This window comes from Psammomys obesus, unplaced genomic scaffold (genome assembly GCF_907164565.1).
Source record: "Psammomys obesus unplaced genomic scaffold, mPsaObe1.curated_primary_1811, whole genome shotgun sequence".
Lineage (NCBI taxonomy): Eukaryota > Metazoa > Chordata > Mammalia > Rodentia > Muridae > Psammomys > Psammomys obesus.
This window is the reverse complement of record NW_026587215.1, coordinates 1,322,556-1,340,415: the sequence shown is the minus strand read 5'-3', so window position 1 is coordinate 1,340,415 and position 17,860 is coordinate 1,322,556. Positions and strand designations below refer to the sequence as shown.

Here is a 17,860-nt window from a genome sequence, read left to right as displayed (position 1 = left end):
CCCACTGGAGTATTGTCATTGACGTCACTAGTGAAGGCTGAAAGGAAAGGCGTAGGGCCCTGTATGTGCCACTGAGTGCCCCTCTGCCATCACCTCTCTTCTCACACCCGGACTATGTCCTTGACCCATCACAGGTGTCCGGAGACTGCCAATCCCTTCTGTGAAACCAAGGGCAGTGTGGTGTGGGGCATTCCCTAGGCCTACTAGACCAGAAACCATAAAATTTTTTGACTTGACAATATTCTTTAAGACCCTCTCCTGGTTCTAGGTTTCCATCTACGACCCCAGCGCTGTTAGATACAGAGTGACCTCAGACCAACCTTTCATGCTGACGCTTGCCCTTCTGAAAAGCAGGGCATTTGCCCACTTGCTTTGAGTCTACGCATGCTCACAGCTGGCAAGATGCAGGGGTTTCGAGAGAGGGAACTGCAACCACATGAGATTGGCCACGTAATCACTACTGGTGTTGGCAGCAGGGAAATGGCCATGGGGAAGACAAAAATGGAAGCCAGCATTAGCAGGTTGTACACACGGAACATAGGTTTCCATGTGCTCTGGCACAGAAGCGGCTGTGGAGTCAGGTATTCTTAAATGACTGATGAGATGAGCATCAGTCTAAGTAGGTGGGAGATTTTAGTGTTGGCAAGTGACAGTGTATTACACAGGGGACAAACCCAGACCTGGCCAGCTCAATGAGGGGCTGCCCAAGAGCACCAGGATGCGGAGGGTGAGGGGAAAGGAAAAGCACCCTCTTCTCCCATCTCCTTTCGCCCTATCCCCTAAGGGTTAACTCCCCCTCCTGCCCAAGCTTCATCTCCCTTTAATCACATCTGATACTGAGCGGCCCAGCAGGGAACAAAGGCACCATTTAGAGAAATGGGGCCGAGAAAGTGACCCCCGCACTCTGGGGCGGCTGCCTGGATGCCAGCACAAAGGCAGCATTTCAGAGCTGAAATTTCAGCACCCAACTTGATTAAAGGATTCCAAAGGCTTGGAGGAGGGTGGCAGGGGTGCGAAGGCTCTGACTCCCAAAATTAACCCTTCTCCAGAGCAGCAAGCACCCCACTCATCCTTCCCACCCTGACCAGGGTGACCCAATCCCATGTGGAGTGCCATGGCTCCTTCAGAGTCTCTGGACCAGAGGGCAGGCTGGACCACTCAGAAGCCATTCTTCCTTCCAACTATGCTGGTGCCCACAGCTACCCTCTTTTCTACGAAATTCTTAAGACAAGGTCTCAGGTAGCCCAGGCTGGCCCTGAATTCACTGTACAGGCCTCCTGCCCACCCCTCCAGTGCTGGGATTATAGGTATGCCCCATCAACCTGGGATCCGCACACGCCTGTCTACCTCAGGATGTGACAGGCACTTCCTGGAGTGGGTGCTGGGATGCACAAGAGGGCCCAGGGACACATGAGGCAGGAGAGGAGCTCCTGCTCAGATGGGACCCAAGAGCACATCAGTCCAGCTCAAATCAGATGAGGATGCATGGTGGCAGACCAGAGATGGGCCATAGAGGGCACCGTGTGGCCCTGGCCCGGGACAGAGTGGGACAGGGCTGAGGAGCTGCTTGGTTCTTGCTCCAGTTGCTGACTTGTCCAGCAGGGCTCTGCCTGGGGACAGTGGGGGATCACTGCACCCCCCACACTTCCGGCTAAAGCACCGCTCCTGAAAGGGGATCTGAGTCTTCGATAAGAGCTCCAGGCAGGTCCCTAGGAACAATGGCTGGCTTGATGAGACCTGCTCTGTGATACTCCTGAGAAGGGAGAAGCCCCTGCAGCCAGTCCCCACTGGAAAGGAAATTGGGGGTTTCCGTGGCAACCAGCTCCCTGGGCACAAAGACTCATCTGTGTCTGAGAAGGCAGCTGAGGTGTCTCCCCTGCAGCAGCTTTTGCTCTGGTGTGTGGGGAGATAGAAAGAGGGATGGGCAGGACCCACAGGGTCCTGGTGCTTTGGAGATAGCTAACAGTCACAGGGCCCCCTCGATGTGTGCCCGCTTCCTACAGCAGGAACAAGGAAGCAGCAGGTGGCGGCACAGCAGAGCAGCAGAGCAGCAGAGCGCAGGGTGCAGGGAGTGAAAAGGGTGATGTTTATTATTTACATGTATAAAGCAGGCATAGAAATGGCGCCCAGACACAGTCCACTAGCTCTGTTCAGTCGGTGATGATAAGCTCATCCACGCCCCAGTCTTCATAGCTTCCATCTGGCAGGTAACGGCGAATGATGATGGGGATCTTCCGGGCCCTGTGTGGGAAGAAGGCACAGGATGAGAGGCTAGTGCCCTGGCTCTGCAGCAGAGGACAGGTAATAGAAGCACCTGTCACAAACGCCTTCCCTCGGCCCCATGGGGCTGACAAACCAGCCAAAGATTTGAGGATCAAACAGCAACTTCCCCAGACAGAGAGGCCTGAGGGAGGCCCGCCAGGCTCTAGAGGAGGAACCACTGTGCTGAGGGGCTTACTTGAGCTCCTTCATGGCGATGAGCAAAGGGTCCGTCTCCCCCTCCAGTTCTACCATCACTGGGGCACACATCCTGCAAGGGACACACAGGTGTTGGACAGAGAGAGACAAGGTAAGGGAAGGTGGATCTGGTATCCTGATCCACATCCAGCAGGGTCACCTGGGCAGGCAGGTGGGGGGGGGGAGGCTGCCACTGAGCAGATGAAGGCCAGCAGGTTGCATTTGAATTGGACTTCCAAGGACATGTCACTGAATTTCTCTCCCATCCCAACAGCTTCATGTAAAAAGGAAGAAGACATTCTCTGCCTCACTGAGAAAATGACAAAAAAAAAAAAAAAAAAAAAAAACCCTAAAGACTAGAAGGGATCCCTACATGCTGTTCACTGCTATCTGCCTGGACACATGCCCCTTCACACAAGGGGAGTCTTAGTTCGGTTTTCATTTTCCTAGAGAAGAAGCTGAGTAACCTGCCAAGGTCACGCAGGAACAATGGCAGAGCCCAGCCCCGTTCCTAAGCACTGTGCTGTGCCGTGTCCCAGGTAGCACACTGAAGTCACCTAAATGCAGTGCACCTTCTGAAGAGGCCCTTCATTCTTGCCACCCTAATCCAACCCCGCAAGCCCTTCCCAGCAACACTCCTGGAAGGGCCACACTCTGCCAGCCTGGCCCCTTCCTTCAAGTCCTAACAAACTTCTATGCCTCCCCCTGTGGTATGGTTCTTAAGTGTCCCACAAACTAAGATGATGGTACTGGAAGAGGAGGAGGCCCTGGAAAGTCATAAGGGTGTGACCACCGTGATGGCCTAAGTGGCTTTTCTTTTTTTTAAGTATTTATTTTACGACATTGGTGTTTTGACTCCATGTATGTCTGTGTGAGATTCACTGGAGTTACAGACAGTTGTGAGCTGCCATGTGGGTGCTGGGAATTGAACCCGAGTCCTTTAGAAGAGCAGCCAGTGCCCTTAACCACTGAGCCATCTCTCCAGCCCCTAAGTAGCTTTATAAGAGGAGGAGAAATTCACACAGCAGAGTTGCTTGGTCCCATCATGTTATAATGCAGCTTGAGGCTTCGTAGGTACAGGTGCCATGTTCTTGAGCCTTTAACCTCCAGAACTGTGAGGAGCGCCCTGAGCCAGGAACCTGTTCTCGGGCATTCCACCACAACCATGGAAAGCAAGCTCCGACACTTGAACGATCAGTTCTCCTTTGCGTCCTCCCTCCCCCAGATCATCCTCTCTCCTGAGAGAGACTCAGATGTCCCACTCTGGACATCACTGTCTTCGGTGGCCCCCATTGAGTTTACATATGCATTTGTTGGCATCAAAACCACTTCACTACTGTCCACAGCAGGCCATGAGTGTCTAGTGGACCAGGACCACACATGGTCCACTACAAAGGTCCAGACCCCAACTAATGCTTGGCCCAAGCAGAGGCTCTAACACCAAACAAGGGCACATCAACCCAGGCTGTCTCTGATCACCCTGGATGGGCTTATACCAATACATTCAGACTTACTAAGAAGCATGCCAAAATCCAGGGCCCACATTCTCCAGTTCATCAGGACAGATTCCTTTTTTTAAGTTTTTAATTATTTTTTAATGTGTATGGGTGACTTGCCTGCATGTAGGTCCATGCCTTTGAAGGACACTGGATCCCCTAGAACTAGAGGGGCACACAGGTGGGTGTGAGCTGCCACGTGCATGGCGGGAATCAAACCTGGCAAGAACAGTGAATGCTCTTAACCACTGGTCTGTCTCTCCAACCATGACAGAATCTCTCTTGAAGGGGTCTGAGCATCCTCAGAGCTGCCTGGGTAACTCTGGGGACCAACTACCCGGAGAGCAACACTCACTAGTTTATGACTAAACGTTCTCGTCTCGTCTCTGCTATTCCTAAAAGCCTGAAATTTCCCCAAGGGCAAAAACTAAATGTCTGAATAACAAAACATCCCCAAAACTTGGGATGTAGCTCAGCAGTAGAGGATGTATGCCCTGGGTTTAGACAAAAGAAATGCTGGCTGTATGCAAAGCTCTATGGAACGTGAATGACGACTTCCCTGAACTGTCTGTACCCACTCTCTCCAGACATAACAGGAACAACTGAAGGGCCTCCGTTCACCAGTGCCCCACGGACACGCAAGTGCAGGCTTCAGAGTGACTGCCTTCTGCCGCAGCCACGACCTTAATAAACATGCCATCCACCCAGTTAGGAGGATGTGAGCGACATCAGCCACCAGGTGGTGCTAGCGAGCCAGACGGAACCCACCCAAAAGCTCTCCAAGGCACCTAAGCAAAGGCATGGCCCAGGGCTGGGTGTACAGGACCCAGCGGCTGTGCAGGAACAGAGGCCATGGGATCCCTCAGGGGACACAGCACTGAAGCCCGGACTAAGCTGGAGCCCTGTACTCCCCACTTAGGCTGGGGTTGTCTGGACACCTCACGCCCTCAGCGCTCCACGCTGGCTCATCAGACACATGTCAATCTGAACCTGTCCCTATAGGGTCTACTGACAATCTTTGACTAATTTTACTTCTTATTTCTTAAACTTAAAAAGTTTTGCATTTGTATGTCTGTGTTGTGGTATGTGCAGGAGTGGAGGTATCTGTGGAGGCCAAAAGCGTCGGGTGGCCGTGGAGCTGAAGCTGCAGGTGGCTATGACTCAGCTGTCCTACAAGAACAGTACGTCCTCTTAACCTCTCCAGCCCTTTAAGACAAAAATTTATTTTATTGTGCATGAGGTTAAGATTCATTTTTATTTTCACTTACATGCTTTTGGGTAGCTATGCCACGTGTGTGTGGATGTCTATGGAGGCCAGAGAGGGTGTTGGATCCCCGAGAATAGAAGAGCACCAATCGCCCTTAAACTATGAACCACTTCCTCACACTCTATCTTGTGTATTTGGGTCTGTGCATGTGTGATCACATGCTTGCCATGGCATGACGCAATCAGTCCTCTCCTTCCACCAGCCTGGTTCCTGTGTATCAAGCTGTCAGGCTTGGTGGCAGGCATCTGGACCAGAGAAGCCATCATGCTGGTCCCCTTTTGTAGCACCTTTGCCATCTTTGTGCTGCAAGCTTGCCACTAAGCTGCACCCACCCAGTTTTCAGCACCAGGGATACGTGCAAAACCACTGCCCTTCGTCTGTCCCCCTGGTTCTAGTGCCTCCTTGCCACTCCCTGCCTTCCTGAACCCTTTGTGAAGCACTACCCACACCTGCCTTGACTTCAGGCTATCTGTTCTTTGGGCCAGCTCTCATCAGAAGATCCCTGGGGAGCTGGGGTGACATCTTCAGTCTCCTCTGCATCCTCAGCAGGTCAGCACCTCACCACAGTGGTGAGCACTGCTGGATTTGCACAGACTAGGAAGGCGCCCTGCCACAGGGCCATGCTCCCAGAACATTGGGCAAACTGGAAATGTCCTGTACCTGTGCCATCTCTATGCTAACTGTGAGCCACAGGCTGGCCCCTGAGATGCGCCCAGTATTTGGGGATGGGGAGTTTTGTTCTTCGTTTGTTTGGGTAGGTGTTCTGTTTTTGTGGTGGTGGTTTGGGGTTTTTGAGACAGTGTCTCACTGTGTAGCTAAGGCTGACCTGGAACTCCTTATATAGACAAGTCGGACTTGAATTCAGAGATCCACACACCTCAGCCTCCTGAGTGCTGGGGTGAAAGGAGTACACCAATTCTCATGGACAATTTTTTAATTAACTAATTTAAATGGGCACATGGAACACCACATTGGAGAGTACAGGCCAACAGGACCATATCCCCTGAAGGTGGCTCCAACTTTACTCAAAGGAGCCAAGAGTGGAACCATATTGGAGAAAAGTCTATTGTGCAATGACTGAGGACAACTTCGCCCACGTGGAAAACCCTTTAGCCAGGCAGACACTGCAGGCATCATCAGCCAGGACTGTGTGAGCCCGTGGGAGGGGTGCGCACAACGGCGTGTCCCCACCTACCCTGTGGCAGAAGCTCTGTCTGCCACGCTTCTCTTCCTCTCACCTTCCTAGTCCATCCTGCGGAACTCATCATTTCCCACACTGACATGTCGGAAGTCTAGCAGTTTTTCTCCCGCCAGGGCTCCGTAACACTCTGCCTCCTTTGAGGTTACAGCAATCACTGGGTGATCTGGGCCCGCCTGCCTACTGTTCAGACAGGACAAAATTTTTTTTCCAAAAACGTTTTTTCCAGGGGGAAAAAATGCTGCTCATTTCCTAGGCCCCAGAAGCCACCACAGCTCTCAGGCTTTCCCAAGTGAAGGGCCCTGCTTTCTTCCCGGGCTGGCCAGTCTTCCTCACATCAAGAAGTAGAACGTGCCCGGGGGAGCTGCCATAGCCTTCTCTGAATTCACCCTCATTTCACTTCACCACTGACACGAATTATCAGAACTCAGGTAATCACCACACTAACCAGAACTTTACCACTGAGCTATACCCCCGGACCTCTTTTCACTTTTTACCTTGAGGTAGGCTCTGCTAGCCTTGAATTCACTCCATAATCCAGGTGGGCCTCCCTCTGAACCCATGATCCTCCTGTTTCTGTCTCCTGAGTGTCTGTGTTACCAGGCCTGACCAGGATTTTTACTGTCACTTTTTTGTGTGTTTATCTGGCTCCTCAGTTACTTTTCACATCTAATTTTTACGTTACGCCACAGGCTCCCTACACAGCGCCTGGCACACGGGGCTGAGCGGATCAGCAGCCTGGGGCTCACTGTGGCCAAGCTGATGGAGAAGGCAGCAGACGGGCAACACTTACGCGATCTGGAGTGCCCGGGTGCCCAGCACTCGGGCTCGTTCGTACTTGGTCATGTAGGGAGTGGTGATGCGCTTCTGGTTGGCTTGTGGTCGCTCACCAGATGGGAGAATCTCGACATTCTCTTGACCCTCCTGGATACCAAAGAGACAAAGAGGGTAAACCAGGTAGGAAGATGATAACAATGACACTCATGATTTATCTATTGCATATACAGTGTTCTGCCTGGATGCCAGAAGAGGGCACCAGACTTCACTATAGATGGTTGTGAGCCTCCATGTGGTTTCTGGGAATTGAACTCAGGACCTCTGGAAGAGCAGTCCAGTGCTCTTAACCTCTGAGCCATCTCTCCAGCCTCCCTTACAAACTTGGAAGACAGGGATCGTGGTCCCTGTTCCAGGGGCTTTCAAGAGTCAGCCAACCTGACCAAAATCTCCAAGCCAGCAGTAAAGAGGACTGTGCTCAGAACTCTAGGGTCAGCTGCCATGCCCGAAAGGCTGGCCCTGTAAGCGATGAGCAACCCTGAAGCGGAAGCTCGGCACAAACACCTGATCTTTCATGTGGCGACCGAGTCAATGGGTCAAGTGACTAGAACAGCCAGGGTAGATGACTAAGAATCATAACCATACTGAGCAACGACCTGCTACACATCTCCTCGGGCTAGAGGTGGAAGACACGTGAGGCCCTGGGCTCCATTCCCCGCAACACACACACAGATATGCACACCAGTAATAACCATCTGGCCACACACAGCCACGAATGCCAAGACACACAGCAAAGAGTTTCTGATAGCAGAGCCATGACCTGGAGAACACCACAGAGACATGAGGCAACAGCCATCGCCAGGATGGTGCAGAGCCTGTGGCGAGAGTTTACGTGGTTCTGAAACCAAGAATTAAGGGTTAGGGTTTATCTCAGTGGTAAAGTGCTTGCTGCCCAAACTGAAGGACCTAAAATTGGACCCTTGGTCTCCATGTAAAAATCTGGGTATACAATAGTGTGTGCCTGTCACCACAGAACCACGAGGTAGCAACAGAGGGCTTTCTGGGACTGGCTGACAGCCCCGCTAAAGCAGCGAGCCCCAAGTGCAGAGACTCTGTCTCAGAAAGCAAGGTGGATAATGACAGAGGACAACACCTGGCAGCAACCTTTGGCCTCCGTACACACTACAGACACACAACATACATGCACACACAAAATATATTTTTTTTAAAAATAAAAAGTAACTGTTAGCTTAGTGTTCACTACCTGCCAAACAGGGTTATGAGTGTTTGGGATACCGCAGTGAATAAAACAGTCCAAAGTCACGTCCACAGGGGCACACGCCTCTAATCCTAGCATGCAGGTGGCAGGAGGCTGGTTTCTGTGAGCCACGGGCCAGCCTGGCTCAAACAGCAAATCCCAGGCTATCTACTGAGAACAGGTCTCAAAAGCAAACACCAACAAAACCCGTACATAATAAGATACAACAATCCCAAGACCTAGCTGAGGTGACACTTCTTAGACCTAGGTCAAGGGTGCATCTGTGGGCGACACAACCCTGGAAACGGAACAGCGAAACCTTCTGGTGGCCATCACCCCTGCCTCCGCCTGGCGTCTGGGCTGCAGTGCAGAGGGCTGAGGCTGCCTACTGACCTCCTCCGCATTTTCCAAGTCATCCAGTCCTTCGTCCTCCTCCACGTCATCGAAGTCATCGCCATCAAAACTAAGCCAGAAGAAACTGGTGGTTAGTGCATCACTGGCTTGCTGTCTCATCTGTGACGTACAGTACGGGGGACCAGCAAATCTCAGCCAGGGAATCGACCTTTACCATCACTTACCTCCAATGTTGTCCATCTGTCCTCAAGATTTTGCTAGGGTTCGTTTATCACTGTTTCTCTCTCTATGAACTACTTATGTCAGCACATAAACATGTACTTTTCTAGTCTGGGAATTTTTTTTTATAAGGTTTATTCTACCTATGTGTTTGTGTGTGTAGATGTGAGTGCCTGTAGAAGCCAGAAGAGGGTGTGAAATCCCCCGAAGCCAGAGTTGTTCTGTATGGTGCTGGAAACTAAGCTTTCACCCCCTGGAAAATCGGCAAGTGCTAATAGTCACTAGGCTGCCTCTCCAGTCATGGACACGGTTTTAACTCTACGACAAGGAGAAAAATATTAGTCTGTCAAGTATGAGGGTACATTCCTGTACTCCTAGCATTTGGAAAGTTGAAGTAAGAAAATCAGGAGTTTGAGCCCAGCCTGGGCTACATAGTGAGATTCTGTCTCAAGAACAACAACAATAACAAACAACAAATGGCGTTTACTTCAGGGATGGAGGTATAACTCAAAAGTAGAGTGTATACACGACACGCATGAATTCCCTGGACAGTTCAACTCTCAGCACCAGTGCGCAACCACCATCACCCATTTCCCTCAAAAAAAAAAAAAAATTATCTTTCCCCTCCTGCTGCAGCCTAATTCCATGTTCCCTTATGGTGGCGGGGAAAAAAAATTAAGGCCAAGGTGACATTGTCGTCCTAATGGCCTCTAGTTACCAGACTTCTAAAAATACTTTTATTTGTTAGAGTGTGCATGACATGTGTTTGCGTGCAGGCCCACACATACCACCCGGACAACCTTTCTGTCTCTCTCTTTCTAACACGGGCCCTAGGGATCAACCTGGGCCGTCAAGCTTGTGCAGTCGCCATCTCTGGACACTGATACATCTCATCAGACTCCTACGGTGCAAGATTTATGAAGGAGCTGCCCAAACTCACTACCTCCAACTCTTCTCTTCCCACTGTCATAATCTCACCTCAGTAAGACTTTCAGCATACCCCAAAACACCAAGGCCACCCCTTTTGTGTTCACTGATTAATTTTTTTTTTCTCTCTCTCTCTTCCCAGACAGGGTTTTTCTGTGTAGACCTGGCAGTCCTGGAACTCACTCTGTAGACCAGGCTGGCCTTGAACTCACTCACAGAGACCTGCCTAACTCTGCCTCCAGAGTGTTGGGATTAAAGGCGAGCACCACTGCTAGCTTCACTGATGATCTTTACATTGCCAAATCCTTCCTGATCTCAGTCATCTTCTTCTAACAGTTTGAACCCTTGGCTCTTCCCTCCTGCTTCACACTCTGGGGGAAGGAGGGCTCCTTTTCAACCTTTTCCGGGTTCTGTTCTTCCTCAGTGACTCAGTAGCCATCTCTTCTCTACTGGCACTCACTACCCTGGTCGACACATCTCTGCTTTTATTGTATTTCTGCCCGTGTTTTATTTGTCTGCTTGGCTAGACAGGGTTTCTCTGGGTAGCCTCAGCTGTCCTGGACTTGCTTTATGGAACAGGCTGGCCTCGAACTCACAGCGATCCGCCTGTCTCTGCCTCCCCGAGGGCTGGAATTACAGGTGTGCGCCACCTCACCCGGCTCTGGCTGCTTGTTTTGGGGACAGAGTCTCACTCTGTCCACCATGTAACTCAGGCGGGCCTGAAACCCCCTATATAGTACAGACATCTAGTCCACGGCAATCCTCCTGCCTTGGCATCCCAAATGCAAGGATTACAGGTGTGAGCCACCACAGCCAGCCTCTGAGTTCTGAGTGATAGAGCTATATTAGGACTTCCACAGTTTATCTTCTCTTTTGACCTAACACATGCAGCAGCCCACCAGGAAATCCTTATGGCTCTATCTTTAAAATATATCAGGAGCCAGGCCCAAAGCGCCAAAGACGCCCTTGTTATGTTCCCTTGAACTCACTCTGCAAATCAGGCTGATATGTACATCCTATATATGTATACACACACACACACACACACACACACACACACACACGATATATATGAGCCAGACATGGTGGCATACAACTGCAAACCCCAGTGTTTGGGAGGAAGAGGCAGGTCGATTTATATGCATTTGAGGCTAGCCTGACCTACATAATGAATAGCTGAGACCCTGTCTCTGTCTGTCTGTCTTGTGTGTGTGTTTGAGAGAGAGAGACAGAAACAGAGGCAGAGAGAGACAGAGACACCAGGTCTGGTGATTCACACTTTAACCCCATCATTTGTAACGCAAAAGTAGATGGATCTCTTAAATTCAAACCACCTGGTATACAGTGAGATTCAGCCTCCAAATAAATAAAATAAAAATATGACCATAATCCAGACGGGTCTGGTGGCTCATGCCAGGTATTGGGAGGCTGAAGCAGAGGACTGTGGCGAATTCAAGGCCAGCCTTAGCTACACAGCGATTTCCCGGCCAGCCTGGGTTTCAAAATGAGCCCTTCCCTCAAACAACACTAAACTTTGTGCTTTCCAGTGTTCAGCCACACTTCCGCCCACCTCTGCTACCATCACCTGGTCCAAGCCCGCGCCTGCTCCCAGCCTTACCGGGCCATTCTCTGGATTGCTTTTCCCTCCCTACTTCTACGACTACACAAGCCACACCACCAACATTCCCTTCCGGACAGGGAGCGCCTGGAGGTCAGGGGCTACCCGGGCTTCTGTCTCTGAGCACTGCCTAACTGATCAGCGAGGTAGGTAGGAAGTTCTGAAGACTTCGCCCCACAGACCCAGCAGCTGGGCTAGCCTGTGCTCCAAGAGCCCGGCTCGCACCACGAACTCCTCCCCTCCGTGGCCCGCGCTCACTTGTCCTCGTTGTCTGACATGATGCCTTCGCCGCGCTGACGGGTCGGGAGAGCAGAGCGGCAAACCGCGCGCCTCAATTCCCCCGTACAGCACCACGCGTGGTCTGCGCCTGCGCCGTGACCCGGGAGCAACCACTTCCGGGAAGCAGCGGCCGGCGAGACGCTAATGCGCGTGCGCGGGGAGGGCAGGTAGGCTGGTTACCATGGCAACCGGGTAGCTTGGCGCGGACGCAGACGCTCCGGCTTCCCGGAGGATCTCCGTGAGGAGGGCGCCGCCAAGCCCGGGTCGCCGCTTAGGGTGAGCGCTCCTCCCTGGACCGTCGCGATGGGGACTGTGGTCACTGAACTGGCCGGAGCCGGGCACTGGCCGGGCACCAGCTTCTCAGACTCCCGAGGGGGTCGCGAGGAGAGGTCGAGACTGCCACGCGAGACGAGGGCTGGTCGTTGCTTCTCTCCTTCCTAGGGCCCGACCCTCTCATGGCTTCAAAGGAGAGGGTGGACGCAATGGGCAAAGGAGCTGGGTTCCGGCGCTGCCCTAAGCAAGCCTCTTACACGCCGGGAACCTGTGAGCTGCTCAGAGGTCAGTGCCTTAGAGGACCAGCGACAGAAGCGGTGCTGTTCAGAAAGGTTGGGTGGAGGGTGTATGTGTGTGGTGGTGGTGGTGGTGGGGAACAGAGGCCAAAGGCCAAAGGACAGAGAATCAGGGTGGTTAGCTCTTCTCTTACATTGCACTTTCAATGAAGCTCTTTTCCTCCCCATCACAGTAGAAGCCTTCGCTGGGCTTAGCACAATATATAGTCTTAATGGGTGTTTACTCTCCCCTCTGAATGTTTACTTATCACCTTCTAAATGGTGAATGCCACCAGGCAAAGAAAGTGCCTGTTCTGCTCACAATTGTAGCTCCGGCCTCTGCTACGTGAATGAACATATATGCATTCATTATTTCAACAAATGAAGAATAAACATGATTCGGATATTGTTCTAGGTGCTGGGAATAGAGTATGAGGTGGCGGGGGATGGCAAAAGACAATTCTTGCTCTAATAGTACGGGAGGTTCACAAGAAAAGTTAACAAGAAAAAATTACAGAGCTGGGGTGTAGCTCAGCGATAGAATATATGCTACGGAATACATGAAGCCTGTGCGTGTGTGTGTGTGTGTGTGTGTGTGTGTGTGTGTGTGTGTGTTTTATGGTTGGAGAGAGATTGCTCAGTGCTTAGGAGCATGTACTGCTCTTCAAGAACACTTATGTTCAGCCCCCAACATCCATGTTACCCACTCACCAAAAAAGTGTACGGGCCTTAGGCAGATATCATGGTATGCAAGCTTGCTACTTGGGAGGATTGCCTGAGCCCAAGAAAGGCTAGCCTGGATAATATAGTTAAGACCCTGTTTTTAAAGGGCTGGAGAGACAGCTCAGAAGAGTACTCGCTACTGTTCTGGAGGACCCAAGTTCAAATCCCTACAACCCTACTTTCCCAGGCTTCATTTCCTTTTTCTGGCCTCTACAGGCACCCATACAGACATAGGTGTATACAGACACCCATGCACACGATTTACACACACACAAAAAAAAATCTTTTAAAAAATCCATATACAGTGGCTGATACCTTCGATTCTCGGCACTCTGGAGGAAGAAGTAGGTGAATCGCTTGTGAAATTGAAGCTTGCCCTACATACATGCCATGTTTCAGGACAGCCAGGCTGCCCAGTGAGCCCATTTCTATAAACAAACAAATAAACTGAAAAATAAGCCTGTTTGGGTGGTGCACACCTGCTATCCCCCAGCTCTCAGGGAGGCAGAGGCAGGCAGATCTCTGTGAGTTCCAGACCAGCCTGGTCTACAAAGCTAATCTAGGACAGCCAAGTCTACATGGAGAAACCCTGTCTCAAAAAAACCAAAACAAGACAAAAAAAGATAGATAGATAAATAAATGAATAAAAGAAAGAAAAGAAAAAAAAAACCTTAAGTGACATGTGCTCTGGAAAAATGAAGTAGACAGAAGAGCAGGAGTGCTTAGTGAGGAATGGGGGAGGCAGTACTGCAGAGTGAGAGGTGGTGAGGTGGGGGTGAGATGGGCGGGTGTGCCACAGCTCAGGAGGCCTCACAGAGTGTGTTATTTTTGCAGTGATGATGAAGGAGTCCAAACTGACTAACTTCCAGCAACGCCACATCATGGACACCATGAAAAGTAAGGGCAGTCTTTCTAGGGATTGTTTGTTTGTTTGTTTGTTTGTTTGTGTAGGCTTTTCAAGTCAGGAATTCTTTGTATAGCCTAGGCTGCCCTGGAACTCATTCTGGAGAGCAGGCTGGCCTGGAACTTACAGAGATCTGCCTGCCTCTGCCTCCCAAGTGCTGGGATCAAAGGCTTGCACCACCACCACCCAGCAAAATTTTAATGCTCCTCTGGAGGGGAGTTTATTTCAAAGGACAAAGATGAAGCCAGACATGATGATGTATATACCTCTAATCCCAGGAGGTATCAGGAGACAGGCAGGAGGATCACCAAAACTTCAATGGCAGCCTGATTTATGTAACAAGCTCCAAGCCAGCCAGGGCTACACAGTGAGATCTTGTCTCATAAAAAGAGTTGGGCACTGAGCAGTGGTGACACACATCTTTAATCCCAGCACTCAGGAAACAAGGGCAGGTGGATCTCTGAGTTTGAGGCCAGGTTGGTCTACAGAGTGAGTCAGGCCAGCCAAGGCTACACAGAGAAACCCTGTCTTGGAAAAAAACAAAAACAAAGGTTTGTGGAGAGTGAGGCAGGCTGGCAAAACAGCTTAGTGGTTTAAGAGCAGGTACTGTTCTTGTAGAGAACCTGAGTTTGGTTCTCAGCTTTCACAGTCACCTGCAACTCCAGCTCCACAGCCATCCCACCTGGCCTCAGTGGACACTGCACTCATGTTCAGACACACAGGCATGTGTGTGTGTGTGTGATGTATACACATATAACCAAAAACAAAATGTTTTTATCTTCAAGACAGGGTTTATCTATCTTGGCCTGGAACTTGCTCTGTAGATTAAGCTAGCCTCAGACTCAGAGATCTGCCTGTGGGCATTAGGCACACACATTGCACATCCATATATGCAAGCAAACACGTAAAATAAAAACAAATCATTTATTTACTCATTTATTTTTGGTTTTCCAAAACAGGCTTTCTCTGTGTGCCTTGGCTGTCCTGGACTTGCTCTGTAGACCAGGCTGGCCTCGAACTCACAGTTAGAAGTCAAGCAGTGGGCTTTTTGTTTTTTTGCACACTGGGCCAGTGATGGTTAAGCAAGGAAGGGTGCTTGCTGCCAAGTTTGCTTGTTTTTCTTTTTGTTTTGTTTTGTATTTTTGGTTTTTCAAGACAGGGTTTCTCTGTGTAGCCTTGGCTCGCTTTGTAGACCAGGCTGGCCTTGAACTCACAGCGACCCAGCTGCCTCTGCCTCTCTGAGTACTGGGATTAAAAACATGGACCAGCATCGCCTGGCATTTTCTACCTCAGTTCGATCCCCTGGGACACACATGGTTGGAGAAAACTGATTTTCCTAAATTGTCCTATAATCTCCACATTCATGCTGTATTGCATGTGTGCAAATCTACACACACACACATAAACACACACACACAATTTAAAAAAAAAAAAAACAACAGAAAGCTGAGGCCTCAGTGTATAAGAGTGTTTATTGCAGCATTGTCAAAAGTAGTAAAAATCCAACCAACAACAAAAAACAAAAAGCCCAGAGACAACCTGAATGTCCAGAACTAGACTAGCTGAATAAATAATGTAACCATTCTAACAACTAGTACACAGCTATAAAAAATAAGTTACATACAAATGTGTCTCTATGAAAGTTGGCCATGATAAATCGGTGAGTGGGAAGGGTCTGTTACTGACCATATGATATGATCCAGTGTTTAAGAACCGTATGTGTAAATACCAAAGAAACATCCTTGGATGTTTTCGAAGCATCAAGAACAAGGAGCGCCACCTCACTGTTAACGCAGCTTGCAAAGGAGCAGGCTGAGGGGGTGGACACGCAGACTGTCCTCACTGCTTGACTTCTAACTGGCAGCCACCCTCTTTCTTGAAAAGACAGCCAGCCAGTGCTCCCCTTGACCCTTCCTGTTCCCAGGAGGAAGCCCTCTGCCCCTGCAGTGTAACCCGACGTCCAGCCAGAGCAGCTCTCCTTCCAGGAAGCCGGCCGCAACCATCTACCTGCCTCCCATCCTGGCTACCCACTCTCACCTCCGGCCTGCCAGCATGTGTCGAGCCAATGGGGCATACAGCCGTGAGCAGTTCAAGCCTCAGGCCACCAGTAAGTAGCGGGCTTGGGGCTTTGCTGTCATAGCCACCTGGGACAGACAGCAGCGTTCAAGTAAGCCAGTAACAAGCCAGCCAGGTTGCAGAGGAAGGCCATCAGGAAGCCCTCTACAAACCTTTTTCATATTAATCCAGTTTTCCCACCCCCAGAGGGACATGTGGCTGTCAGCTGCTCATCCTCCTGCTCCCTTGAGTCCATCTCCTCTGCACTTGAGCCCACATCTGGGAGGCCCTCCTCCTGGCCTCTAACCCTTGCACCCCCATAGTTCCCTACACACAGGCCACCACAGAGGTTCGCTATTAGCTCTTCACTGGTGCTCTTCCTTGGTTCTTTCAACTGCTAGCCTGATGAGTTCTGCTCAGGTCCAGCTGGGGCAAGTGCTGGGTCTGCACAGGCCCCTCTTCACAGCTCAGACCCCTGCAGTGTGCACAGCCTGCTCTGCACCTTAGTAAGGCCGTTTCTGGGGCCCCACAGGAGATCTGGAGAAGGAGAAACGAAGACTCCAAAATATCTTTGCCACTGGGAAGGACAAAGAGGAACGGAAAAAGGCTCCCAAAGTGGTACAGCCAGAGGCCCCAGCTTCTGAGATGGACCGGTTTGAAGAATGTGAGCCAGTGGTGTGTGTGTGTGAGAGTGTGTGCGTTTGTGTGTGTAGAACTGATAGCAGCTGGACCAGTTTGAAGAATGTGAGCCTGGGGGAGGCGGGGGGGTAACAAGACAGCAAGATGACTTGATACAAACCCCTCCCCCACTGTTCTCTCTCAGACACCATGCACTGCCTGGGCTCCTGTAAGCCCTGTGCACTGACGATCCTTCCCCTCTGTGCAGTGGTGAAGGAAATCCAGGACAGGAAAGAATTCTTGACTGCCATGGAGTCTCTGGGACGGGGCAAGCAATACCGAGGAATCATCCTGGCTGAAATCTCCCAGGTAGGAGCCCGCCCAAGTGGAAAAGAGTAGTGAAGTGGGAGGGGCCCTCACCAGCACTAGGACAGTTAGATCTCAGGCGTCAAGCTCCCAGCACGTTGTCCTGCCATGACAGTGGCTCTTCCTGGTGGCTCTTTGCAGAAACGACGGGAAATGGAAGACATTGACCGCAAGAGGAGTGAGGAGCTTAGGAAGGCCCTCTCGACCACCACCACCACTTAACCCAAGGCAAGGGCTGGCCTGCCCAGCATGACTGACCACCCAGCCTAACCACCAGAGCCCTTCACTCTTCCAAGCAGTGTCATCCCCAGCCCTGTCCACCCACAGGGGCCATGCCAGATCATGGCATGGCATTGCCCTGGGACACAACAGTGTCTTAGACACTGCCCAGGGATGCGGAGGCCTCAGTGCGCTCCCGGCTACCTCCAGTCACAGTGTTGAAGCCTTCTCTAGAAGAAAGCCCCAGACACACCACAGAGATGCCCAGGCCCACCACCTTGAATATGCGCCTGAGGGTTCCCCCTTGCTATCTCTCCTCCCGCCATAGCCAGCCTCCAGGTGCTCTGATCTTTGCCTTTCTGAACCTAAGAGTGAACATGATTCTTTTCTTCCTATATCTTAGGATCTATGTCTTTGCCTTCTTTTGTAGCCTTGGGCAAATGTTTAAACACAGTGATTAACTAGCCAATAAACACATTTAACTCAGTCATGACTTGTGCCACCTTGTTTCCCCAGGGCTAATGCTTGCTTGTTCAGAACAAGAACCTGTTCGGCACAGATGGGTTCTGCCTACTGTTTG

General features: G+C 50.9%; 2 protein-coding genes across 3 annotated transcripts; one reads left to right on the top strand and one right to left on the bottom strand.

Moving 5' to 3' along the window:
• Positions 1-2,063: 2,063 nt before the first annotated feature.
• Polr2f (RNA polymerase II, I and III subunit F) lies at positions 2,064-11,937 on the bottom strand. The gene is made up of 5 exons (XM_055602978.1): positions 11,827-11,937; positions 8,844-8,913; positions 7,212-7,342; positions 2,459-2,530; positions 2,064-2,241 (listed from the first exon to the last, which is right to left on the bottom strand). Exons 1-5 carry the CDS (start codon positions 11,844-11,846, stop codon positions 2,151-2,153), a joined length of 384 nt encoding a protein of 127 aa, XP_055458953.1. The 5' UTR covers positions 11,847-11,937; the 3' UTR covers positions 2,064-2,150.
• A 76-nt stretch (positions 11,938-12,013) lies between these two features.
• On the top strand, positions 12,014-17,860 carry CUNH22orf23 (chromosome unknown C22orf23 homolog). Of its 2 annotated transcripts, XM_055602946.1 has the most exons (8): positions 12,014-12,123; positions 12,289-12,405; positions 13,953-14,015; positions 15,947-16,129; positions 16,610-16,741; positions 16,964-17,064; positions 17,203-17,289; positions 17,797-17,860. In XM_055602946.1, the coding sequence occupies exons 2-7, from the start codon at positions 12,303-12,305 to the stop codon at positions 17,281-17,283; spliced, it is 663 nt and encodes a 220-aa protein (XP_055458921.1). In that variant the 5' UTR covers positions 12,014-12,123; positions 12,289-12,302; the 3' UTR covers positions 17,284-17,289; positions 17,797-17,860. The 2 variants fall into 2 exon arrangements, with proteins under 2 accessions (XP_055458921.1, XP_055458920.1); XM_055602945.1 differs by lacking the exon at positions 17,797-17,860 and having other exon boundaries at positions 12,015-12,123; positions 17,203-17,763.

Bases quoted from the DNA above. Each gene is read 5' to 3' on its own strand.
- CUNH22orf23 (XM_055602946.1), top strand. From the start codon at position 12,303: ATGGCTTCAAAGGAGAGGGTGGACGCAATGGGCAAAGGAGCTGGGTTC. The intron at 12,406-13,952 runs GTCAGTGCCTTA...TTATTTTTGCAG, and splicing joins AACCTGTGAGCTGCTCAGAG to TGATGATGAAGGAGTCCAAA. The intron at 17,065-17,202 runs GTAGGAGCCCGC...GGCTCTTTGCAG, and splicing joins TCCTGGCTGAAATCTCCCAG to AAACGACGGGAAATGGAAGA.
- Polr2f (XM_055602978.1), bottom strand. From the start codon at position 11,846: ATGTCAGACAACGAGGACAA. The intron at 8,914-11,826 runs GTGAGCGCGGGC...CTTCTGGCTTAG, and splicing joins ATGTCAGACAACGAGGACAA to TTTTGATGGCGATGACTTCG. The intron at 2,531-7,211 runs GTAAGTGTTGCC...TGTCCCTTGCAG, and splicing joins ACCCGGGCACTCCAGATCGC to GATGTGTGCCCCAGTGATGG.